Below are 27988 nucleotides of genomic sequence, written 5' to 3' on the forward strand. Positions count from 1 at the left end.
ATTTTTATAAATTTATCAATGTAGTTTTAATTTTTCGTGATATACATATTTTAAAAAAAAATTATTTTGAATTATCAATTAGCAGATAAATAAATTCTTAAGTAGGATTTTTAAGTTTGTAAACCTAAATCTTTATCTTTTTTTTTTTTTAATGCTAATTGATAAACTCTAGATAATTTTTTTATAAAATTTACACTTAAAATAATGGTAATTATTTACAAGTTGGGTCTAGCATTTTAATTTTTATTTTTTTGAACGAAATTAAAAAAAAAAAATGAACAATTTTAAAAAAAAGTTGATAACTACAATTTTAATAAATTTTTAAAATTTTTAAAAAAATTTATAAATTTTTTTAAAAATTGTGATATTTAACTTTTTTTTATAATTGTTCATTTTTTTATGTACTTTTAAAAAAAAAATTTATCAAAAAAATATAGAATAGAAATTTTATCCAAAAACATAGAAGCCAAATTTTTTTTCAACTTTTAAAAGTAAAAAAGCTATCTAAATCTTTTTTTTTTTCCTTTTACGACATTTTTTATCATGAACGCGCCGTAAATACAAGCAGAATAAAAAAAAATTGAAAAATGTCAATTTTTCACTTATTTATGGCCCAAAATGGGGTTGACTTACTTGTAAATAATTAACATTTATAGTAAATATTTACAAGTGAGGTCAATCCATTTTAATTTTCATTTTTTTTAACGAAATTTCTATTTGATTTTATTGATATACTTTTTTTTGTTTTTTGAAAAATACATAAAAAAATGAACAATTTAAAAAAAAAATTGATTATCACAAATTTAACAAATTTTCAAAAAAATTTATAAATTTTTAAAAAAATTGTGATATTAACCTTTTTTTTTAAATTGTTCGTTTTTTATGTACTTTTCAAAAAAATAAATATCAAAAAAAGATAAAATAGGAATTTTATTCAAAAATATGAATCAAAATTTTTTTCAATTTTTGAAAGCAAAAAAACTATCGAAATCTTTATTTTTTTCTTTCACGACATTTTTTATCATAAATCCTAATAAATCCTAATATAAAATCCTAATCCTAATATAAAATTGAGATGAAATGTATGTGGCATCAAACTATTCGTAACGTGATTGGTCAAATATATCATAAGCATGAAAATATATGCAAATGCTACAGTCAGGCGCGCGCTTGCGCGCGCAAATTCGAATTCTAGTCCGATATAAAAACAAGCAGAATAAAAATAAATTAAAAATTGTTAATTTTTCACCTAGATATGGCCAAAAATACGTTTGACCCTTTTTGTAAATAATTAGCAAAATAATTAATTTAAATTAATATTTGAACTTATTTAAATATTGTAAAACAATTGTATTTTAATTTTAAAAAGTCGAGGATATTTAAGAATATTTTTAAAGTAAAAAAAATTGATCTTAATTTTATAAATTTTACAAAAATAAATTTGTAAATTAAAATAATTATAATAATAATAATTAATTATAATCACTTAATTTATCGTAAATAAATATCACGAATAAATAAGCGACCGATAAGTCTTCGAGTAACTGAAACTCAATAACAGACTCGGGAATTATTTAAGGAATTATAAAATTAATACTTGTACATTTATCATTATAATTAAAATTATTATTATTAACTTATTAAGAGTGTCCAGCTACCGTGGTTGACGGAGTTGTTGAAGACACAAGCGCATCAGTAACAGCATTAGCGACTTTTGTAGATATCCTGTCGATACTATCAGTAAGTAAAGTGATCGGGTGATCTTGGTCAGTGTGATTATGTCCCTCGTGGTCTTCGTCGGGGTTATGCGAGTGTTCATGACTGTGCTCGGGTCCATGCGAATGTCCATGGCCATGTGAGTGAGCATGAGAAGCTGCAAAAGATAAATCAACGATATCAGATAAGCTACCTGTTGGTATTTATCTTCAGAAGCTATAATACAAGTGATTAATAAAAGAAAGTAAAATAAATATTGTTGACGCCAACGCTTTCCGGATTTACCAAAGTAGATATCATTTTCTCCTAGAGTTTGTTATCGGAAAAACCTGTAGAGGCAGAAAGCATAATCTAGCTATTGAATTTGCGAATAGTAATTTAGGTACACGAGAAAGCTGTCGAAAGTCGGTCAATCAAGCGACTAGTGCGTCGACCTCGACAAAGGTCTACTGCCAGTACCGGAGAAAGCTCACTGATTAAACACATCTGGGTCATTTGGGTCTGTTTATTTATAAATATCTGGATCTATAAAAGTCAACTGGGTACTAGTCTATGAGGTAATCTATATTATTAAGAGAATAAGAAAAATTTTGTCTCCAGGATGGTCATATGATAAAATCAGTTTTTTTAGTATCATTGCAAAGGTCTTGATTTGAATTTGTGCCTTTTCCAGATTTCATTTCATTCTCACCGATAGTTAATCCATTATGATTAGTATTTAGGCTGCATTCAAAAATTCTCTATCTCTAAATACATAATTAAGAAATTACCTTTTATCTTGTGAACTATTGACATTTTAAAAATATAAGCTCATCCCGATATTACACTCATCAAGACCTTTCATTTGAGTACCCACATCAATTTTTCATATATTTATGTATATTATATCTATGTATACATCGACGGTCTAATTAGCAATTTGTCTTACTCCTTATTTTTTAGAGGGTGATTTTTTTAACATTTTGATGTTGCAATAATCCAACTATAAATTATTTGAATGATTCAAACTTAAATATTATATCTCTATTAGATATTAAATGGTTTTTTAAAGTAATAATAAATTTTGAACTAATTGTTTTTTTTGTACAAATAGAAGATTCTCTAAAATGGAGTTAGACAATTTGCTAATTAGAACGTCGATATGAAAAATATATCAAAATGCATGTGGGTACTCAAATGAAAACTCTTGATGATTGTAACATCGGGATGAGTTTATATCTTAAAAAATGTCAACAATTAAGAAATTACAATGTATCTTGTCAAGTATTGACATTTTTAAAGATATGAGCCCATCCCGATGTTATACTTATCAAGAGCTTTCATTTGAGTACCCACATCAATTTTTCATATATTTATATATATTATATATATGTATATATGAAAAATATATCAAAATGCATGTGGGTACTCAAATGGAAGCTCTTGATGAGTGTGATATCGGGATGAGCTTATATCTTAAAAAATGTCAATAATGAAGAACTGACTTTGCTATCTTGTCAACTAATAATATTTTTGAAGATATAAGCTTATCCCGACGTTACACTCATCGAGACTTTTCATTTGAGTACCCACATAAATTTTTCATATATTTATATATATTATATATATATGTATATATGAAAAATATATAAAAATGCATGTGGATACTCAAATAAAAGCTCTTGATGAGTGTAACATCGGGATGAGCTTATATCTTGAAAAATGTCAACAATTAAGAAATTACATTGTATCTTGTCAACTATTGACATTTTTAAAGATATAAGCTCATTCCGACATTACACTCATCAAGACCTTTCATTTGAGTAACCACATAAACTTTTCATATATTTATATATATTATATATATGTACATATGAAAAATATATAAAAATGCATGTGGGTACTCAAATGAAAGCTCTTGATTAGTGTAACATCGGGATGAGCTTATATCTTTAAAAACGTCAATATTTAAGAAAGTGCAGTGCAATTTAACAAAAGTCATTATTTAATAAAACAAAATTTTATTTTTTTTAATTCATAAGCCACGCAGTCACATATTGACTGCAAGGTTGCCTAGCAATCATTAGTATCTTTTCTCAATAAAATAACTCACTATTGTCATTGATAAAATCAAATTTCTTGCTGTAATTTTAAAATAATTACTTCAAATATTTAATATTACAGCGAAAATATTGACCTTGTAAAAAAATTTTTTATAGGACCAATATTTTTACTATAATATCGAAAATTTGAATCATTAATTGTGAATTATTATTTTGAATTTGCGAAAATCTTAGCGCAAATAATTAACAATAATAATTTAAAATAAAATTCCAGGTAGATGAAAGCGTGCAAATAATTTACCAGGAAGTGTCACTGCCTGTATTTACGTTTGTTGAACCACCGAGGACAATATCTAATTGCGCAACGCATCCGGAACTATTTAAACCGACAGAATTTCAATAGAAACATTAATTTCTCATCATTGAAATATTTATTTGAAAAAATAATTCACGTAAATAGAACCTGAATATTTAAAAAACATAATGACTAATAATATTTATTATTTACAATGAAAATCAATAGCATGCTGACGAAATGAAGAGCCACTAGAATCAATAATACTCTTTATATTACTAGACACAGAATAACTAAAAAGGTAAAAGCTCTGAAATAAATATTCTTCAATATAATAGCAATGATTGGACGTGAAGAGATGGATAATATAAAATAATAAAAAATAAAAATGAAGACGAATTCGGGAGCGATTAATATAACGGTGGATCAATGCCAAACGTTCATCAGCACGCGATCCACGTAGCCGTGACCCCGCCTCATCACCGTGACCTGACGGCTAGTTGAGTTTCGTGGATAAGTCGGAATTTGTTTTACACAAGTGTAATATAAAGCTTACTTTTAAAGAGAGTACCAGCTCTCTCTTTCTCTCACTTGATTTAAAACTCATCGATCGCTTTAAATCTTTTCACGACGTCAGACAACGACTACCTGCTCTACAATCTGCAATGGATATGGATATTTAATACATATGTAGACCGTACATACAACTAAAAGTAAAATGCAAGGACGTGTCTTGAAATAGCTCTGGGTTTAGTTGATCGTTAACGCCAACCGTACTGAATTAAACGAAAGAACAAGTATCTTTGACCTTTTGTCGTAAAATAAAAATTGCTTTCGCCCGAGTGAACCTATTGTTCCAGTTGTTAAATTCCTCGTAACAAAAGCAATAAAGAAGGTGTTCAAAGAAATAAATTACTGAGCTATTTTAGGACTTTCTCAGCAGGAGTTAATTTTTAAAAATAAATTATTCTTCTTTTATTTATTCTTAATAATTTACAGCTAAGTCATGAGCTTAGTAATGTGAAGCAAAGCATGTGCTCTTCAATGGAACAACTAAAAAAAATGACCACCGGTCATTTTTCGAATTTAATGGCGATTCCCGAAAAATTATAAATAAAACGACTTAAAAAATTATTAAAAACTTGACCGAAAAATTTTTTCCAAGTACGCGAAAAAAACAAGATTACACTGGATATCATCCCAGATTATACTAAGTAAAAACAACTTTCAGATAGTAGCTAGTATAATCCAGATTACAATGAGTATAATTCAGATATCACGCAGTATAATCCAAATATCACACAGTATATAATCTGGATATTTCTAGCTACTATCTGAAATTGTTTTTTTACCACAGATATCACTGAGTATAATCTGGGATGATATTCAGTGTCATCTTTTTCTTCCGTGTAGTTGAGCAAGCCAGAATTGTTTATTACCGCACGGAAAAAAAACTCGAAAAATTACAGTATATATGCAACGTGGAGCTCCGTGATGAAATCTTGAAAAATTACAGTTTCAGATTGTAATTAATACAGATTTTATAAGAATTACATTGTAGGATGTAATATTCACATTGAAAGCTCTGAAAATTAACATTCAAAGTTTGAATTTAGAAAAATGTTATTTCGAACTGTAATTTTTCTAGTTTTGATTACGACGGGACCGATTTTACATTTTATACTGTAATTATTCCTGTTTTCTTTTTTCCGTGCGTTAGAATTTTTAGATAAATTTTGTTTTGAATATTTAAAATATTTAGGTTGCATATGAAATAGGTTGGTTTGATTTTTTTTTTGAGAGGAATTTTCTTGAAAAAAAAAAAAAATTGCTTATGAATTTTTGTGACTGATGAAAAAATGACGAGCAATTGCTCGTGATTTAACCAAAGTTAAAAATGACCATTCCACATCACCATATGATTTGTAATTTATGATGATCCTTGTGTTCCTTGTATATTATTACACTTGGAGGTCTAACGTAAACTCACTGAGCAATTGAAGCCCCAGCATCAGCATGAATCCAGCAACGATGGCTGCTAGTTGTAGCAGCCCGCTTTTTTCGTTAGCTCGCTCCCTGGCGAGAACTTCAAAGAAGACAACATAAAGAAGAGTTCCCGCAGCCATGCCTTGAAGAATAGTCGGAGTGGTCCCTAGGTTGTCGCTGTCATTTTTGAAGTATCCGAGAGCGAGTCCAGAGACGATCCCCAAAGGCGTCACCAGGGAAAACACTGACATGTACCCGAGGACTGTCCTCGTAGACGCGCCAGTGACGTACAGCTCCATCCCGACGCAAAACGCAATTACTAATTTATGAGTCGCGATCGCTGCTGCCAGGTAGACCACAGAAGCGATCGATGGCTCTAGACCTACAGCCAGGCCTTCGAATATCGCGTGGAATGACAGAGCGACTACTGTCAGCAGCCCGCGGACGGATGTGTCTGCTTGAGCGTGGCTGTGAGGCTTGTGAGCGTGGGAATTGTAGCTCGGAGGAGCGACGAACTGGTCTTCTTCCTGGCCAGCATCCACTGGTGGGTCCATCGACGGCGAAGATTGCACAAACACCGCTGGTAGGACGTCAGTTTTGCTTATCTCTTCTCTGCTGGTTGGAGAGCTGCTTGCTGTCTTGTGCTTCTCGTCCTCGTCGTCGTACCGCAGCTTCCCGATGTTCCAAGAAGTTGGAGATGAAGCTTTCTTGCTGGTTGCCACGGTGGTTATCGTGGTGTTTGATGCTGAAACAGCCGCTTGCTTGTTGCATCTACGGACTGAGACTGTGCGGTAGAGCAGGTCTTCTGGAGATGATCGCTTTCCTGTCAATGTCGCGTGCACTGTTTCCTCCACGAAGTATACCAGGAAAAATCCGATGCAGAAGAGTAACTCTGCCATGCTCAAAGTTCCGATGCTTGTTAGTTGGCCGTTTGACTGGTGTCGTTCCACGCTTTGACGGACTTCTGGCGCTAGGTGAAGAAATGTCGTGAAGAGTAGAACTCCACCGCCGAAACAAAGAAGTAGAGATGTCAGCAAACCCTGGATTTATAATTTATTTTATTTATGCAAATATAATTTCAATTTTTATCAGAAAATAATTTTTTTTTGTTTGAGATTACATTTTATGATTTGATTAATTTACTAGATAAATATTTTTTTTCTTAGTTCTTTGATTCAAAATTTGGTAAATATTTGCAAGTGGGGTCGATGATTTTAATTTTTATTTTTTTGAACAAAAATTCTATTTGATTTTATTGATATATTTTTTTTTTTTTTGAAAAATACATAAAAAAATGAACAATTAAAAAAAAAATTGATTATCAGAATTTTGGCAAATTTTCAAAAAAATTTATAAAATCTTTAGAAAATTGTAATATTCAACTTTTTTTTTTTAAATTGTTCGTTTTTTATGTACTTTTCAAAAAAAAATAAAGTAGAAATTTTCTCCAAAAATATGAGAGCCAAAATTTTTTCCAACTTTTGAAGGCAAAAAATCTTTATTTTTTTCTTTCACGACATTTTTTATCATAAATGTGCCGTAAAAACAAGCAAAATCAAAAAAGAAATTGAAAATGTTAATTTTTCACCTAGTTATTCCCCAAAATGAAGTTGACCCCATTTGTAAATAATTACCCAAAATTTTAACTGTCTTTTTAATCATAAATTATTTTATTGAGTAGATTATGTAATGCATAATGAAAAAAATCTCAATATTTTTTAATCATACAAATATTTATTTTTTAGATAAATTTAAATTGAAAATTAATTAAAATTCACATAAATCAAAAAAATGTTTTCTCAACAAAAAATTTGAATAAAATTGTCAAGTTTCATATATTGAACTTTTGTCCGATTACTCAAGCATATATCAGTCGGATTAGATAAAAATATTTTTAAATGAAGATATTAATAGATAATATGTCAAAAATTCCAAGAAACTCAATGAACTCGCAATTTAATTATAAATTCTACTTTTCAACTAAATAAATTAAAATAATAAATTACTTGTGCCGTTTTATCGATAGTCGAAGAAGCATTTGTAGAAGTGCTGGAGCAGTTAGAGAGCGCGCATTTTTGTCGTCTTCTGAACCTGCAGCGGCCAATAATCAGCGGAAGAACACCCAGTCCGAGTGATCCGAGTCCGAGAATAAACATCGCGGCTATTTTAGCTAGCAATAAAGACATTTGGTTTGTCTGGTAAGACACCGTAGCTTCAGAGTTTTCCATCTCCAATAAAAAATTTCCAATTTCCAACCCGAAAGTTTTACTTATAACACAGTGCACTTTCGAATCGGTTCTATAAGTGACCAACGTCAACTTATCACTGGTTGAATTGTTCCCCTCTGAGCTCGGACTTACGTCGAATGAGTTTACTTAACTCGATAGTGATATCATCTTGAAACAAACATCCTAGGCATTGAAAAGGTCCACCCAGTATAGCAGCAGCCATAAGTCAATAAGAGAATAATAAATAAACATAAATAAATATAAATATTAAGTATGTTAAATACTTAAATGTATATATTTATTTCTTCTTACTGTTATCGTCTGCTCATAGTCCGTCACTACCGATTTCTTCTTTACTTCAACCACATGCTTTGCTTGATATCTTGTTTAAGTTTGCTTTAAAAACTCCAACAATTCTTGTGAAATATAATAAAAAATAAAACATAACTCTGATAGCTTATCTGGCCAAGAAAATTATATACAGATATATTAAGTCTGTAACAAATTATCTAAAAATTTTTTTCTTGACGTTTTAGTTTACCTCAGTTGCATATCAGCACAGTAGTAATAATTACCATACAAAAATTTAATTACATAATAATTATCATTTTCATCTTTTTTTTTTTTTTAAACTTATTCTTCAAAAAATTAATTAAATCTTTTCTTCATTCACTGGTTAGCTCGTTTGTTCATATTTATTTTAAAAATTAACTTCAGCGTATTTTAGTTTACCTCAGTTGCATATATCAGCACAGTAATAATTACCGTACAAAAATTTAATTACATAATAATTATCATCTTCTTCATCTCTTTTTTTTTTTTTTTTTTTTTAATTTATTCTTCAAAAAATTAATTAAATTTTTTCTTCATTCACTGGTTAGCTCGTTTGTTCATATTTATTTTAAAAATTAACTTCAGCGTATTATAAAAATTACAATTAACACCGACACGTGTCCATTGAAGATAACGTCAGTCAGTATTGAGTAATTAAATTCAACCAGAATTAAAATGAGACAATACAGAGGTGTTACATCAGCAGATAACCCAGGAACACCTGCTTGCTCATGACTAGTTCTGTTCCATAATAAAACTCGCGAGCGTCACGTGGGAACGTCCTCGCGAATCACCCAGCAAACTGAACTCGAGTAGAGACTCCAACTCTACTCCAACTCGTGGCTTGCTGGTTGTAAGTATAAGTATAAATATATATATATATGTATATATATATATATATAAATAAATATATAGTCAGTAGTCAGAGTTTGAGTGAGCGGGCTATCCCTTCGCACGTCTTACATCGCTCTATCCATCCCCTTCCTTTATATTACACTAGCTGTTTTCACGACAAATCAAGCTTCTCCCTCTTCCTCATCCATCAGCAGCCTTTCGCGAATTCCCCTTTCTCGCTTTACTCATTGTCGTTTCTTCTCTCTTGCGCTTTTGTAAAATGAAATGAAAAACAAATCATCCTACTCTGCTATATACTCATACGCTTAAAAGTCATCGCTGGTACACATATCAACTGCATATATGAAGTTGCATATCTCCACGGCCTGGCTTATTGTTTCCTCGTTGTTATATCTCTATTGTAATTCTGAAAGTCTGAGAGCGTAAATCAAAACATCCATGTCGTAACAATCGTTTAAGATATGTTAATTATTTTATATTATTAATTTCCTAGTAAAAAATACCTGAAAATAATAATTATTAGCTTTTTTATAAACAAATTTACTCCTTTTGTGCGTACTTGTATCAATGCGGTGCAGTTGGAGCAGTAAATAGGACAGATGACGTCAAAGATTCCCAGTGACTTACTTACTCTTCATTGTCTATATTCACCTACATTATTAAACTAGTTCCAACTTATTTATTCTCATTTCTCAATTATCATTCTAACCGCTTAATGTCATATTTATATTCCTATATTAAATAAGTGTATTTTACACCTTTATCGAGTTAATGCATCAATATATGTATTATTGATTTAATATAATGGTAACTTCAAAATTATACTCAATTCAAAATATCTAAAAATTTTTTTAACTAGTTAATTATAATAAAAAAATTTCATTTTTTTTTTTTATAATAATTTATTTGTTTTAAAATTTAAAGAATTTTTAGATTTCTGATAATTTTATTTTTATGATTAAAAAATTAAAAACTTCGGTAATTATTTACAAGTTGGGTCAACTCATTTTGGGCCATGATTAATTTTTTTTTAATTGTTTGTTTTTTTATGTACTTTTAAAAAAAAATATCAAAAAAAAAATAAAATAAAAATTTTATCCAAAAACATGAGCCAAAGTTTTTTTCAACTTTTAAATTAAATTTCTATTAATTAAATTTAACTTTATTGATTTATTTTTTTTTTTAAAAATACATAAAAAAATGAACAGCTTGAAAAAAAAAGATGATTTTCACAATTTTAGGAAATTTTACAAATTTAAAAAATAATTCATAAATTTTTTAGAAAATTGTAATATTCAACTTTTTTTTTTTAATTGTTCGTTTTTTATGTATTTTTCAAAAAAAAATATCAAAAAAAGATAAAATAGAAATTTTATCCAAAAACATGAAAGCTAAAATTTTTTTCAACTTTTAAATTAAATTTTTATTTAATTTTATTGATATATGTTTTTTTGAAAAATACATAAAAAAATGAACTTTTAAAAAAAAATGTTGATTGTCACAATTTTAGAAAATTTTACAAATTAAAAAAAAATTCATAAATTTTTTAGATAATTGTGATATTCAACTTTTTTTTTTAATTGTTCGTTTTTTATCTACTTTTCAAAAAAAAAAATATATCAAACAAAGATAAAATAGAAATTTCATCTAAAAACATGAAAGCTAAAATTTTTTTTAACTTTTAAAAGCAAAAAAGCTATGGAAATATTTATTTTTTCCTTTCACAATATTTTTTATCATTAATGTGCCATAAAAACAAGCAGAATAAAAAAATAATTAAAAAATGTTAATTTTTCACTAGTTTGGCTCAAAATGGGGTTAACTCTTGTAAATAATTACCATTTATGATAAATATTTACAAGTACGGTCAAACCATTTTAATTTTCATTTTTTTAAACGAAATTTCTATTTGATTTTATTGATATATTTTTTTTTTTTTTTAAATACATAAAAAAATGAACAATTTTAAAAAAAAAGTTGATTATCCTAATTTTAACAAATTTTCAAAAAAATTTATAATTTTTTTAGAAAATTATGATATTCAATTTTTTTTTTTTTTAATTGTTCATTTTTTTATGTACTTTTCAAAAAAAAAAAAAATATATCAAAAACATTAAAAAAAGATAAAATAGAAATTTTATCCAATTTTTGAAAAGTAAAAACAAGCAGAATCAAAAGAAATATTTGAAAATGTTAATTTTTCACCTATTTATGACTTGAAAAAGCGTTGACCTCACTTGTAAATAATTACCAAAACTTTTTGGGCCATTGACGTAAGAAGATATCCATTTAATTTGATCAGAAAATAATAAAATATTTTCAGGAGTATGTAATGACGTCGTAAATATTCATTAAAAATTCTAAACCTATAAAAACAGCTAAGATATATATTTATTTAATCTCTCGAGCATATAATAATACCTTGGGACCGGTTAGGTTCGTTGACGTCAAACTCAGATCAACATAACATGAATAATAATATTTATATAAATTGTGAATATTATGAAAATAATTATAATAATAAAAATTAACGTTATTTGTATCTAAACTTACTTGCTATCTGGAGTCCAAACATCACAATAAAACCGACGATGATTGATAAGTACTGATGAAGTCCATCTCGATTATGATGCAATATCTCGAAAAATACGACATAGAGAAGAGTTCCCGTGGCAATTCCCTGTATTATTTATTTTTTTAGGATTAAATTTGGTGTTTTTAAGGTCGAAATCTTTCGTAGCATAAGACTTATTCATTTATTTATGTATTAGGGAATGTTTACCTGAAGAATAACGGGGAGAGGTCCGCTGGCTGCTGGACTATCTCCGCCGACAAGCAGCATACCAATACCAATACCCATCGGCGAGACAATTGCGAACGTACAAACGTAGATGATACTCAAGCATTGGTGCGTCCTTGAAGCAACCAGTTCAACTCCAATACAGAACGCTATGACGAATTTGTGAGCAGCCACTGCAGCGAACATGTACCTGTAAGAGTAAAATTCATTAAATTAAAACGTTTTATTACTCAAATGGTTTGTTATCTAGGTCAGGCTGATTGATCGAGTGGAAATTTTAGTTTTTAGATTGTTTTTAATTATTTTCAGTAATTCTTAAGTAAATTTTTTTTGCAGAATTTGTTATTTGGACATTTTTATAGCTCTAATAATTTATTATTATTTTGAAGAGTTTCATTGTTTTTAATTAAGAAAAAAAATTTTTAAGTCAAGTAAAATTTACTCGAATAAAAAATAATTTTTCTACTTAAATAAAAATAAAACTTTTCAAAATAATTTTTTTTTTGGATCAAGAATTTTTCTCTTAAATTAATTTAATATTAGCAACCTTGCAGTCACTATGTGACTGCCGTTACTTGTGATAATAAATAAAATTTTGCTTTATTAAATAATGACTTTTGTTAAATTGCACTGTACTATCTTAAATATTGACGTTTTTAAAGATATAAGCTCATCTTGATATTACACTCATCAAGAGCTTTCATTTGAGTACTCACATGCATTTTTGATATATTTTTCATAAGGTAAAAGCCCCAATAGATGATCACGTACCAGTATATGATTACTCCATGTATTTGTATATCTATATTCACAAATATAGGTATACAAATACATGGAGTGATCATATACTGGTACATGATCATATATTGGGGCTTTTACCTTATATACATATACGTAATATATATAAATATATAAAAAATTGATGTGGGTACTCAAATGAAAGGTCTCGATGAGTGTAATATCAAGATGAGCTTATATCTTCAAAAATATCATTAGTTGACAAGATAGCTAAGTCAGTTCTTAATTATTGACATTTTTTAAGATATAAGCTCATTTCGATGTTATACTCCTCAAGAGCTTTCATTTGAGTACCCACATGCATTTTTTTTATATGTTTCATATATACATATATTATAAATATAAATAAATATAAGAAAAATTGATGTGAGTACTCAAATGAAAGGTCTCGATGAATGTAATGTCGGGATGAGCTTATATCTTTAAAAATATCAATAGTTCACAAGATACAAGGTCATTTCTTAATTATCTATCTAGAGATAGAGAATTTTCGAATACAGCCTAAATATCATAATAAATTTATTATCGCTGAGAATGATATAAAACCTTGAAAAGGCACAAATTTAAATCAATTTAGATCTTTGCAATGACACTAAATTTCACTAAAAAATTAAATTTTGTCATATGACTATCCTGGAGACAAAATTTTTCTTATTCTTTTAATAATATAGATTTTTTTAATGTAGAAAGATTTACAAATAAATAATCTATCAAATATTTTCATAGTTTTTTTGGAAATTTTTATTTTAATAAAAAAAATTTATAAAACTGCAAGAATTGTCTTTTAGAAGATGAAAAGTATTGAAGAATAGTCCAAAATAATTAAAATATAACTTACCATACGTCATTAGCAGATCCTTCCAGTCCTATAGCAAGACCTTCAAACAGTTCATGAACAGATAGACCGAGAACTATGAGCAAACCTCTCAATGAACTTATTACAAAATCATGATTATCGTTTATTGTAGCTGCTGGCAAATGAGTATGTCCATGACCGTAACTTGAATAAATAATATATGTAAATAAATAATAGTGAGATATGATAATAAGAATGAGGAATATTATGACAAGGAAGATGTCAGTATTATTTTTTTTTAAAAATGATATACTTTATGAATTATTTATTGATAATTAATTACCCGTGAGAATGGCCGTGATGAACGTGTCCAACTGCACAGCCTTCGTTGTTTTCAACTAAATCATTCGTGCTATGATTAACATCTTTCTCTGGATGGTGTTGATGAGCTACGTGGTGTTCACGGTGCCGTAATTTGGTGTGAACTATTTCTTCTACCAGGTACATTATAAAGAACCTAAAAATATTTTTAATTAGAAATTTATTCATAACATATTTGTGTTTTTATTTTTTTAAGGAGAATTAATTATTTTGAAGTAATTATTGTGAAAACTAACATCAATATGCATTAAAAAAATTTTATTTTTTAAAAATTCTATTTAATAAAAATTTTATTTTTTTTTTAATTTTATTTACTAAAAAGAGTTGAAGAAATAATTTGAAAATAACTTACCCAGTACAAACAAATACTTCAGCGAGAGGAAAATTAAACTTGGGAAGTTCTTTGCGTTCGGTTAGTAGTGCAACGCTTTCTACGACTTCTGGCAGCATGTGCAAAAAGGTCGTGCAGAATAAAACTCCTCCGCCGAATCCTAAGAGCATTCCAACTATTCTAGAAGATCTATTTCGAAAAAAAAATAAATAACATTTTATTAATAATATATAATCAACGTTATAAAACAATTTTTTTTTTCCTTATTTTATATTATAATTATAATTATTTATTATTTAGACATTAAACGCGCACCATTGCGTACTGAGAAAAAAATTTCCTTTATAAAAAAAAGAACTTTCTTGAGTCTAGATGTAATTTATTAAACTTTCAATTCTAATGTGCTTATTATTTTTAAAATACATTATTTATAATATGAATTATATAATATGAATTGCATAAATGATGATTTACAGTAATATTTTTATAATAAAATTGAAATTTTTTTGAGTCATTTTAAAGCTTAAATTTTTTTTAATTTATCTTCAATCTTCGAAGCGAATTTTTTATTTAATAAAAAAATTTTCCGAACTAGTTTTTTATTTATAAAATAAATATTTTTAATTACTAAAAAATTAAATTATTAAAAAAAAAATTGTATTCTTGATAATTTTATTAAAATAATTAACCAAATTTAATTATTAATCAATTTTATTTTTATGCTTAAAAAAAATAATTTAATAATTAATTTTTCTAATGAAAGAAGAAATAAAAAATTAAAAAAAATAATTAATTAAAAAAATAAAATTTAAATTAAAAATATTAATTGTTTGAGAAATTCCCAAAATAAAATTGAATTTTTCCGTATTAAAAAAAAAATACAAGAAAGTTTATAAAAATTTTTATTTTATTAATTAATTTTATTTTCATGGTTAAAAAAAATAATTTAATAATTAATTTTTCTAATAAAAGAAGAAATAAAAAATTAAAAAAAAAAAATTTTCCAAAATCAAATTCAATTTTTCTGTGTTAAAAAAAAATCAAGAATGTTTATAAACATTTTTATTTATATAACTTTAAAACTACTAAAAACACATTTATAAATTTTTGTCACAACTTAAAAGATCCACCCACAAAATTTACATCTGTTGATCATAAATCAAAAAAATTTAAGATAAATTAAAAAACTTTTGAAAAATTAAAAAGCAAAGCGAAGAGAAAAATAAATATTGCAAAACTTTGAAAGTTGATAAAAAATAGATTACCTTGGATTTCCAGTTTTATCGTGCGTGCCCCACTTGAAGCATTTGCCAAGCTGAATGGGAATAATACCCATAATAGTACTGACCACGCACAAAACAACCATGGTCACGGCTTTTGCCATAAGTACCGTCGACGGATTAATAATATCTTCCACAAGGATGGCCATTTTTTGGCCGCTTCCAGTGTCTTCCTGCTGCGTCGTCATTTCTCACTTAATAAAATAAAACTGGCACCTCGTGTCGGACAGACTTTCTGAAACAAAAATAAGAATTAGTTAATATATATATGTATAAGTATTAACTATAGATGATTACTATTTCTACAGTTACATTCACTATCATTAATCAATAGCGAAGTCAAGAAAGTCCTTGAAGATAATGTAACAACAAATGGATAAACGAAAACACCTGAGGCAAACAAACTATCGATTAACTACGCGTATGATAAAGCAAGTATGTATATTTTTTGTAATGTTGCAACTCTTGAATGTACCTGAATTACACTATTCAATGGATATAGTAAGTATTATGGAATAGTTTGAATTACAGTAAAAAATTAAAATATTCAAATTGAAAAATTTATTATGTCTTTCAGAAAATGTTTTGTAACAAACTATTGTATCATCATCGCGTTATTAAGCATACTGATGATGATGATGAGTACTTAAGTATCAATAAACGCTTAGATGAGGCTCATCGTTAACTGATGCTTACACAGTTTAGTTGGTAAGCGGGTCCGCCAATCACTTTTATTGTTCAATAAAAATATTTGAAATCGGTTACACACTTGAATATTTTTAATTTAAATATTTATTGTATATAATTGATGTCATCAAGTTATTAATAAATTACCAGGAAAAAATATGGTAATAAATTGAATCGGATTAGTAATAAATTTTACCATAGAACTGTTATCTGGTTTATTATTTTGTAAATAGTATGATTTGCGATTTGTAATTTATTTTAATTCATTGCACTGTACTTTTTTAACTATTGACGTTTTTAAAGATATAAGCTCATCACGATGTTACACTCATCAAGAGCTTTCATTTGAGTATCCACATGCATTTTTGATATATTTTTCATATATACATATATATAATATATATAAATATATGAAAAATTGATGTGGGTACTCAAATGAAAGGTCTTGATGAGTGTAACATCGGGATGAGCTTATATCTTTAAAAATGTCAATAGTTCACAAGATATTTTTTAAAATATCCTGTACTTTCTTAACTATGGACGTTTTTAAAGATATAAGCTCATCTCGAAGTTACACTTACCAAGAGATTTCATTTAAGTACCCACTTGCATTTTATATATATATATATATATATATATATATATAAATATGTGAAAAATTGATGTGGGTACTTAAATGAAAGGTCTTGATGAGTGTAACATCGACATGAGCTTATATCTTTAAAAATATCAATATTTCACAAGATAAAAGGTCATTTCTTAATTATGTATCTAGAGACAGAGTATTTTTGAATGCAGCCATAAAAACCATAAAAACCCATTGTATCATCTAAATACACTAGCCACAAAATTTTGCTTATTCTCTTAATATATAGATTAGTAAAGATTTTTTTATAAAAATTTTTCTTCGCGAAGAAATTTAAAAAGTGACTAGACAATTCAATTTTAAGTGTAAGAATAAGTATGATTTTTATGAGCCCGGAAGAATACGATTTCTCAGCGATTTTTTTCAATTAAGCTCGACGAATTGCCAAGAGACACGAACATGGGCATTTGCTATCAACCATCAGCATCTGTATCTGTATCTGCGTTGCAGATATTACATATCACAGCATACATATCAGCCAGTCTAGTTGGACGGGATATAGATGACAATAATAAAGAATAATATATAAAGAGAGAATGATATGAGCGTGGACACACGAATTGAATTGTCTGATACAGTAAAGAGTCTTCATTACACATATACTTTATTATACAAGTAGCGAGAGCAGTAAAATGCGAATCGGCGTGGGCACTAAGTACATTCATCCGGGTGTAATGCTTTATTTTATTTTATTCTGCTTTGCAATCAGAGAAAAGTGAGTAAGAGTTCGTGCGCAATCGATCTTCTGATTGTTCTTATTAATTTGTCTCTATTCTTCCCGCCTAGCAGTTCACTTTTTGACATTTTGCATAATGGAAGTCATAAGTTGTGATTATTATGGAAGATTCTTTTATTACGGTGGGAAGAAATTTTATTTTTCTTCAGCCTTAGGGTATTAATTGCGCATAATGATTGTTGTTATTACTTTCGTCTTATGCAAAGTTATTTTTAACTGAGTCAATATTAGTTTTAATAGGATTATTTACATTCAATGTAATTAAGTAATTTATTTAGATATTATACAATTTTACCTCTTAAATTACTTTTTGTTAATAATTTTTTTTTTTAAATTAAAAATTTATTTAAAAAATTAAAGAAGTTTAGAAAAAGGAGAATTTTTTAACTTTCACTTAAATTTTTACACTATCAATTTTTTTTATTAAATTATTTATTCTTATCTTTATTAAATTTATCACTTTCTTTAATTTTTTGTTTTAAATTCGACACATATAATTTTTTTTTTTTAAATAATTACCATAAAAAAGAATGAAAAAAATATTAAATAAATAAATTAATTAATTAATTTGATATCTAAATTTTTAATTAATAAAATGTCAATACTGATAAAAAAAATTAAAACATTTTAAATAAAGACATTTTTTAAAAGACGTATGCAAATTTTTCCTAGTATTTTTCCATTATATGAACTGAACATGAAAGCTAAAAATTATCAAACGTCAACAATTTTTTATCTTTCTTCCAAACGAGCATATGTAATAAATTTATATACGTACATGGTACAATAAAATAAAATATAGTTTACAGTTACTCGTTAAAAAATAATTTTCTAATTTACTGATTGAAAATATGTAGAAAAAAAAGTATTTTTTGTTGTAAGGATTTACCTGCAAATATATATGTACTTAGAGCTCTACTTTTAGTTTCAATAAATTATCACTTATCAACACGAAATTTTGAAAAATTAATTCGAAATTATCAATAATTAAAAAACTGTAAAAAACTGAACAGAACTGAGATATAATATTGAATCATAAATTATAATTTTAACTGAAAATAGCATTAAATATTTATTTAAATAAATAAATAATAATATGTAAAATAATAATGTAAAACGACGATAAATGATTGAGGATTTAAATCACCGCGGGAACCGCGTAATTACTACTAACTGTCTCCGTCCGTGACATATTCAGATATACTCGTATGTATCTGGTATCATCTCTCAATCTTACTAATCGACGAGTACGTGGTGATAACAAGTTGATATTTATTGCCAGGTAATAATAATAACTGCTTTAATACTGCGGTTAAGGTAGTACTGTCAGTCTTAGGATTATTGTTTAGAATTTAATCAAATTTTGTATATCTAGTATAAAATTATTGAAAAGATGTTGAACTTTTAAAATATTTCGTTTTAGATTATATTAAAAAAAGTCTCAATTTTTATTTTTAACTTCCCGCTAAGAAAATCGAAGATTTTCAAAAATCGGGAAGTTATTGTTTTCACCCCGTTTTGCAAAAATCGAGTTTTCATCAGATCTCGACGTTTGAAGGTCATATGTATGTATGTGTGTGTGTGTGTGTGTGTGTGTGTGTGTGTGTGAAAGTATGTGAACCGCTTATAACTTTTGAACGGCTTGACCGATTTCATCGCGATTGGTGCCATTCGAAAGAGCTTGACCAAACTTAGATTTTGAAAACTATTTGGACCGATTCAGATCAATAGATTTTGAGAAATCTTAAAAAAACTGAAAAAAATTTTTTTTTCAAATGTGGTTTTTTTGGAATAACTTTTAAACGGCTTAAAGGTTCAATTCCAAAAACTAATCAGTTCTTAACCTCAAAAAACCACGTCGATCGCCACCAGTCCGGTCAAAATCGGTTGATTCATTCGAGAGATATCGTGAACGAAAGAAAACCGAAAAAAGTGTTTTTTCGGAATAACTCCGAAATTCCTAGCGCGATCAATTCAAAATTTGAAATTCTTTGTGAGGCTTGAAAAACTGCGTCGAATGCTTCTAACCGCGTAAAAATCGGTTTATTCATTCAAAAGTTATTGTGGTTTAAAAATTCAAAAAATAGTGTCTTATCAAATCTCTATCAGACTTTTGAGCTCGAAGAGCTTTAAAGGATAGGAAAGCAATCTCTTTGAGCTCGGAGAGCTCAAAATAACCCACAAATTGTATTTTTGAGCTCGAAGAGCTCAAAAACGTCATTGGTACAATTTTAAGCGCCTAAGTATGGAATTAGCGGGAAGTTGCAGGGATGGCCTTCAGGGTCAACCGTTTTCCTAATTTTTTTTTTAAAAAGTTCGCTGAAAAAAAATTAATTATATTTTTGAGAAAAATTGTCTTAAATCAAGATAAAAAATTCTTAAATTAAAAAAAATTTATTTAAACCATCAGTTCAAAAATTTTTCTACTTAAATCAAGACAATTCAGCTCTTAAAAATCATATTTTTTGTTTAAAAAATTTTTATGAGAATCAAGTTAATTTTATTTCTTTTTTTAGTGTACCATTCAGATTTTAATGAAAATTGAGACAATGAATTAAAATATTATTCAAAATTTTCAATAATTAAAATTCAAGTTAAAGTTATAACTAATAAAAAAACGATTAAAAATTATGTCTATCTATCTTTTTTTCCAAGGCAATATTGCTTATTTAAATTTACTCCATAAATCAGAAAAAATTTAATATTCGACATTTGACACTTGCAATCTTAAAATATTACCTCAATAAAATAAATAAATTATAATATTTTAATAATAATTATAATTTTATTTATAACAGACCTGATTTTGGGATAAACTAATTTTAGCTCAGGCGCCAGCAATTGTGTAATATTCATGAGATGAATTTAGATATTTATAGAAAAAAAGAGTAAAAATTTATAAAAAGACTCCTGCGGTGACTAGCTGCCGACTGCCGGATCTTTGAGTATTTTTATGAGATAATATAATTTAATAAAAAGTAAGGCCTTAGATATATAGACAGAGATTCGATCGCTATCATCAAAGGTCGCTCATTAATTTAATACCGTGCAGCAAGTGAATAGTTACTTGTAGCCTACTGTTGTGTATCATGTGTGTCTCTGAGTGATGCAGTGAAAGTATTCACGAAGAATTAGCGAAGGGGAAGCCGCAAGCTACTTTGCGAGAGAATAAATAAAATAAATCTTTGTATCTTTATATATATATATATATATATATATATATATATATATATATATATATTAGAGTGGTCCAAAAAAAAGTTTTTGCCTATCATCTTAAAAGCTTCTCTAAGGTATAAAAAAAATTCCCTTCAAAGCGCAGTTTGATATCTCAATTCTTCATGAAGCTCAATGAATTTTTATTTTCCCATTTAAATAACACGTAAAAAATTTTATTTACGTTTTATCCGGCAATAATACGAAAAAATTTTTTTTGTATTTTTCGTCAATTATTCTTGTAGGAAATTTAATTCTCTACAAAAAAGTACTGAGGTAGTTTCTTCGTAATCTTAACGAGTAAAAAGTTATTGAGTTTTAAATACTTGCACAAAAAAAATTTGAACGAAGATAGTTTCAAAGCAACTTTTCGAAAACTTTTCGGTAACTGCATGTATTTATTTCAAAATTTATCAAACTAGACTGTTTCTAATATAATTAACACCTGTCTTTTGGTGAAGTATTAACTGTGAATGATGAATAATTTCTCTCATTACAATTTGGATATTTTTTCCTATGAGCAGTGATTTATTAAAATTGAACTTGAATTTCATTACGGAATCTGAATCAAGAGCAAGCTAGTACTTCCGGATGTATACCGAATTTAATTTTTTTATTTAAGAAGATGTAGGACAGGTAGAACAGGTGAATATTTAAATTTTGAACATGATGCTGGGACGCTTTTTGACCGAATGAAAAATCACGAAACTTTGCAGGAGTACGTAAATAGAAGTCCTTCGTGAATTGATTCTTTTATTTTTAAATTTAATCATTGAAAAAAAAAATGATAAATAAACAAGTAGAGTTAGTGCGGAAAACTGCCTTATCTCAGGAGTCATCACATATTTAAGTAAATAAGCTTGACTATAAAAAAATTGCTAATAAACATACAACCAATATAATCTTTGAGACTGATTTAATTTTTTGGTTATTTCTTATTTTAGTTTATATGACTTATAAGACATAATTATTAAAATGCAGCTAGGTTGAAGTAAAAACTAATTGTCAACAAAAATTTAATTTACTATATATCTTCATGTGAGGCCGCAAAGAGAGTGCTAAAAGTAAATTATCTAGTTTAATTTTTTTAAGCAGTGGTTAGAGTATTTACAAAGTCTGGTAATCTCCTTCAGTGCATTTAACATGTGGTTCAAATAAACAAACCAATATATTGAATTGTCATTTGTTATCACTGGTCCAGACTGAATGACCGATATCAGACTGTATACTATGTTTTTAAGAAAAATATAAATTACTTAATCAAATACTTTGAAACAGAAAATGTGATACAACATGAATTCTAAAATCATATCTGATTAAATTTTCTTTTATTGCAGTATTTAAAGCTTAATAACTTTTTACTTGTTAGGATTACGAAAAAACTACCTTAGTACTTTTTTATAGAGAATTAAATTTCCTACAAGAATAATTGACGAAAAATACAAAAAAAAATTTTTTTCGTAGTTTTACCGGATGAAAACGTAAATAAAATTTTTTGATGTGTTATTTAAATGGGAAAATAAAAATTCATTGAGCTTCATGAACAATTGAGATATCAAGCTGCGCTTTGGAGAGAATTTTTTTTATACCTTAGAGAAGTTTTTGAAACAGCAGCACTTGAAAAAAAAAATAAAAATGTTTTTTTTGGACCACTCTAATATATATATATATATATATATTTAGCGAAAGATTTGTTCAAGGTGAGCCTCGTGACTGGCATATACACGCTTGCAAACTTCACAAGGGGTATGTGTACGCTCGCGGGGTTTAATGTGTTGAATCTCGTCCAGATTCCGGTTTTGCTGATGGTAATTGCTGTCTATTTGGACAGTTTGCTGGGAACTCCAGGACGATCTGGTAATTCCGCTAAATGAAAAATGCACGTCATGTTGGGTTGAGGAAACTCAAACTATTCTGCTTACAACAGACAGCATTATTATCTTACTGACGCATTTATAAATATATTATCTCCGTACGTGATTATTGTTCTAATAATAATGATGATATTATTTTTAAGATAAATTGGCCATCAATTGGAAATTAATATTCATTTTTCCGTCAATAATTTATTGAGTAATCGTTAAAAATCATAGATATTTATTTTATCTCGATATCAATTAATTAATTGATTAAAAAAGAATTTTATAAATGATTTTATAAAATATGTTTATAATTATATAATAATAAATTTTTATTTTTTTTTTTAAATAAATCAGTTCTAAAAAAAATATTTTTAAAAATTTGCAGTCATTGTTTTTTTAAACTCCAAAATGTAAAATTGTTTTTTTTATAATAATTTAATTTTAAAAAAAATTTCTAATTAAGTTTCTAAAAATTTACCTGGAGAGATTTTATAAAATCTTGTTAGTGAAAAAATTAAAATTCGATTACTAACGCTTTAAAAAAAACCGGCGTGGGTGGAATGTAAACTTTAAAAAATTTATTACACTCAAATTTTGATTTTATAGCTGATTAAAAAATGATTTATTTTCAAATAAATCTAAAGATCGTAAAAAAAATTAATTTAAAAAATTGTAGGAAAATTTCACTTTTAAACACTTAACACAGTAAATTTTCCAAATAATAATAAAATTTAATTTTGAGGTTATTCTGAGTTGAAAAACACAATTTGGGTAGAAGGAAAGGGACTAATATTTTCACGATGGTCATAACTCACACCCCTGCTATTAAAAAAAATTATAAGTTCTTTACCTAAACAAAAATTTCTAAAAACTTGAAGATTATTTTGATTGTAAATATTCACTATTAATTATTAAAAAATAAATTATTTTAGTAAAAAATTAGACTTTTTTTTTAATTCAAAATTTTTTAAATTTTTTTCACTCCGAAAATTAATAAAAAAAAATAGTTTAAATAAAAATGAAGATCTTATTTAAATTACTTAGCTAAAATATAAAATAAAAGATTCTTAAGCCAAAAATGAGACTATAAAAAATAAGGGTTGAATTTCCTCCCTTGATTATTTCTAAAATAACTTCGAAAAAACTAGTATGAAAATACTCACATTAGACTAAGAACTTAAATGCTTCTAACTAAGTACTCGCGAACGTTTGTCAAGTATTATCAGACAATGAGCGAGCATACTTAAAAGTAGAAATATTATATTGCCTGTGGGACGATACAGGTGTGAACTAAATCGTAAAGCCATGTATAAATGTATACATATCAATACAAATGTACCTTACACATCCACAGTGAGTTTGTTCAAATTCTGACATCACCCAACAAAATTCACGATAAACGCAAAGAGATTACAATGCACAGCTGCATATTTAATTTAAATATTATTATTTATCTTAAGCCAAAAACTTTTGATCCGGAAAATAAACAAATTACCCCGCAAATATTAAAATTATCCGTGTGATATAATGTTTATCTCAGTATTAAAAATATTTTCCTCTTTCATATTTAGTAAACATTTTTTTCGTCCATATTTAATCATTAAATAACTCATTGTCAATCACCAAGTAAATTAAATTCTTATTGATAAGATGCTATTTGCGCTCGGAGTGTCTTTTAAAAAAAATATTATTTATTTACAACATTCATTACTAAATTTAATCTCACGGCCATTTTACACATCAATATGTCACAATAAATATTTAAAAAGTATCGTTAAAAATTTTATTTTTATCGTTACAGTTATCGACAGTGTTTACGCGTTTAAAAAAAAATTGTTACTTATTGCGGGACATTTCTAACAGTATAAAATGTAAATTGGTATGAAATTTCAAAAACCGACACATATGACTCACTTGTCAGAATCTAAAATACATTTATCAACCGTAGGATACACACGTCTGATATGAATACAAATGAACCAATAAAAAATTGTTTTCTACGAATTATACGCGGGTTTGTTTGTATACAAAACGGAAAACCCGCTTCTCATCCTCAAAAAAAATTACGCACTAAGTCTTCGATTATTTAATTACTTAATATTTAATAATTCCTTAAAAATTCATGACGCAAATACTATAAATCCATCTAGGTAAACAACAATCATAATTAACATAATAATAAGTTTGAATAATTTTTTAGAGATATTAAAACACTTACAAAATTAAGCCGCCCGATAATCGGTACAAAAACTAACTGGTTTGTTCGTTTAATTTCGACCTAAGGCCGAGGGAAGAAAATAATACTGATAATCCGGGAGAAAAGCAATTAACCGACAGCACAGGAGACTTTTTCTCGGCGACTGATGAAAATTTACTGCCTTGGGTGTCTTATAATAACCCAGCTGTAAACGTGTCATACACTTTACACTATATAGCTTGCTATATAACAGTAAGAATGTAAGTATAAATATATAATTACACTTAATAAGCTTCACTAATGACAAACACTCGAAACCGAGAATAGAACTGAAATCGAGTGACAAAACTTCTCCCGCAGTTGCTTCCTATTGAAAGGAATAGAAGAATTAAAACGCCGAAAGGCGGGAAAATTAAAGTTTAAAAATGATGGAACAGTTAACAGTCGATAGTAATAATAGAGTAAAGAACCAAGCCCAATAGCTCAAAGCTACGTTCTTATTACTGATGATTTACATGAGAAAGCCACGGATGAGTGAGTTGCTGTCCATCCAGCTATAATATATTGAGAAACAGCTTGCGTCCGCTTACTTGCGCTCTACTCACTTTACTTGCACCGGGATTCACGCAACTGAAACGCGTAGGCGAAACCGCGGGCTTATCTCTGTTATTATCTTACTTTAGGGATTCACTACGATTTTCCATCGTGCATTTTTCCGGTAACTGTCTTGCAGAAATTTACCTCCATCATGAGTCATAATAAAATAATAATAACTAGCAACTTTGCAGTCACTATGTGACTGCCATGATTTGTAAACTATAAATAAATAAAATTTTACTTTATTAAATAATGAATTTTGTTAAATTGCACTGTACTTTTTTAACTATTGACGTTTTTAGGTAGATTTTGTTAGAAATCTAACTATTGCATTAGTCCTCATGCGGTAGAATTTTCACCTGATTTTGCTATCATATGTCATAATTAGTCAAATAAGTTCCAAAAACACCATTGGTTAAAAAATTTATATATGTATATATATATGTAATATAATCAGCCTTGTCATCAGGATATCTCGAAAAGTTTTCAACCGATCTTGATGAAACTTGGTACACATATTCTTTGGGTAATTACCGAGGTCGAGTTCGAAGATCAGCAAAATCGGTTAATTAGTTTAGAAGTGGCGGCCATTTAAAATTTTCAAAATTTTGTAAATTTCAAGTTTTGTAACTTTAACCGTGAATAACTTTTGACTGACAGAAAAGAGCTCATTTCTGGAAACTTTATGGTAAATCTGATTATATTACCTTCAATTTGACCTATAACACTTATACTTTATGAAGATTTTTATTCATTTTATGGGCCATTCAAAAATTTTGTATCTTGAGAACTATTGACATTTTTAAAGATATGAGCTCATCCTGATGCTACACTCATCAAGAGCTTTTATTTGAGTACCCATATGCATTTTCATATATTTTTCATATATTCATATATATAATATATATAAATATATAAATATATGAAAAATTGATGTAAGTACTTCAATGAAAGGCCTTAATGAGTGTAACATCGGGATGAGCTTATATCTTTAAAAATGTCAATAGTTCACAATATAAGGTCATTTCTTAATTATGTTAAATTGCACTGTACTTTCCTAATTATGGACATTTTTAAAGATATAAGCTCATCTTGATGTTACACTCATCAAGATCTTTCATTTGAGTACCCACATGCATTTTTGATATATTTTTCATAAATACATATATATAATATATATAAATATATGAAAAATTGATGTGGGTACTTAAATGAAAGGTCTTAATGAGTGTAACATCGGGATGAGCTTATATTTTTAAAAATGTTAATAGTTCACTCTATCTAGAGATAGAGTATTTTCGAATGCAGCCTAAATACTTATCATCATAAATTGACTATCGGTGAAAATGATATGAAACCATGAAAAGACACAACTCCAGATCAAGACTTCCAACGTCACCAAATTTAATCATAAAAATTCATTTTATCATATAAATACACTAGTCACAAAATTTTGCTTATTTTCTTAATAATGTAACAATAATAATAATAGTTGTAATGAAAATTACTCAGTTCGGACAATTATGATAATGTTAATGACACATAAATAATTATTTAAATAACGCGATAAAAATAATTGCCGATAAGCATAAGCATACGAGTTTCAACAGGAAGGACAACAAATGTAAACAAACACGAATTATTTTGCGGATATGCTCGTCATGTGTTGATTTTATTTTTTTTATTTATTAATTTGCCGAAGAGACATTCCAATTACCATAAATAGTTCAAATACTTTTTTTATATGCCAGTGGTTATTTATAGAAGGACATTTATTGCATTCTAGTTGATATAATTTCAAATAGAATAAATTTAATATTGGAATTGTGTTAACTATTGAAGACGATGGTTTTTAAAATGAATCTAGAGCAAATCAATCTGTAATTTATCTAGAGATCTATTGGGTTGATAATAATCAGTAAATAAATAATAAAACTCACATGTCACGGGTCGGTGTTGCACTCTTTAATTTTCTATTTTATTTCACTGAATATGAAGCGTTAATTGTGAAGAAATATAAATGTACTTCATGTGTGATTTTTTTATGAAGTTAGCTTGAGATAAATGAACTGGAGTCTATGTTGTCTTTTGCGTTGTTGTTGCAGTTCGACGCAGATACAAAATACAAAACAAGAGGAGAAGAATCTTGTTCAAGTCACGGCAAGTTGATGCGCGAAATTGGCGCCGCGAAGAAGAATAAACGCCT

At 27.5% G+C, this 27988-nt stretch overlaps 1 protein-coding gene and 1 long non-coding RNA gene across 9 annotated transcripts; one reads left to right on the forward strand and one right to left on the reverse strand.

The window, feature by feature from the left end:
• Positions 1–1458: 1458 nt before the first annotated feature.
• On the reverse strand, positions 1459–27986 carry LOC123274998 (zinc transporter ZIP1-like). Of its 8 annotated transcripts, none has more exons than XM_044742868.1 (8): positions 18800–18902; positions 15827–16076; positions 14583–14750; positions 14193–14366; positions 13892–14053; positions 12238–12445; positions 12009–12135; positions 1495–1873 (listed from the first exon to the last, which is right to left on the reverse strand). In XM_044742868.1, the coding sequence occupies exons 2-8, from the start codon at positions 16027–16029 to the stop codon at positions 1641–1643; spliced, it is 1275 nt and encodes a 424-aa protein (XP_044598803.1). In that variant the 5' UTR covers positions 16030–16076; positions 18800–18902; the 3' UTR covers positions 1495–1640. The 8 variants fall into 8 exon arrangements, with proteins under 8 accessions (XP_044598797.1, XP_044598796.1, XP_044598803.1 ...); XM_044742866.1 differs by lacking the exons at positions 1495–1873; positions 18800–18902 and adding exons at positions 6751–7079; positions 27723–27986; XM_044742865.1 differs by lacking the exons at positions 1495–1873; positions 18800–18902 and adding exons at positions 6751–7079; positions 25207–25344.
• LOC123275007 lies at positions 1860–4348 on the forward strand. Its single transcript, XR_006511604.1, has 3 exons — positions 1860–2005; positions 2091–2273; positions 4033–4348. It is a non-coding gene; the product is annotated as an uncharacterized LOC123275007 (long non-coding RNA).
• Positions 27987–27988: the final 2 nt, after the last annotated feature.

The sequence above is a fragment of the Cotesia glomerata genome, linkage group LG1 (genome assembly GCF_020080835.1).
Source record: "Cotesia glomerata isolate CgM1 linkage group LG1, MPM_Cglom_v2.3, whole genome shotgun sequence".
Lineage (NCBI taxonomy): Eukaryota > Metazoa > Arthropoda > Insecta > Hymenoptera > Braconidae > Cotesia > Cotesia glomerata.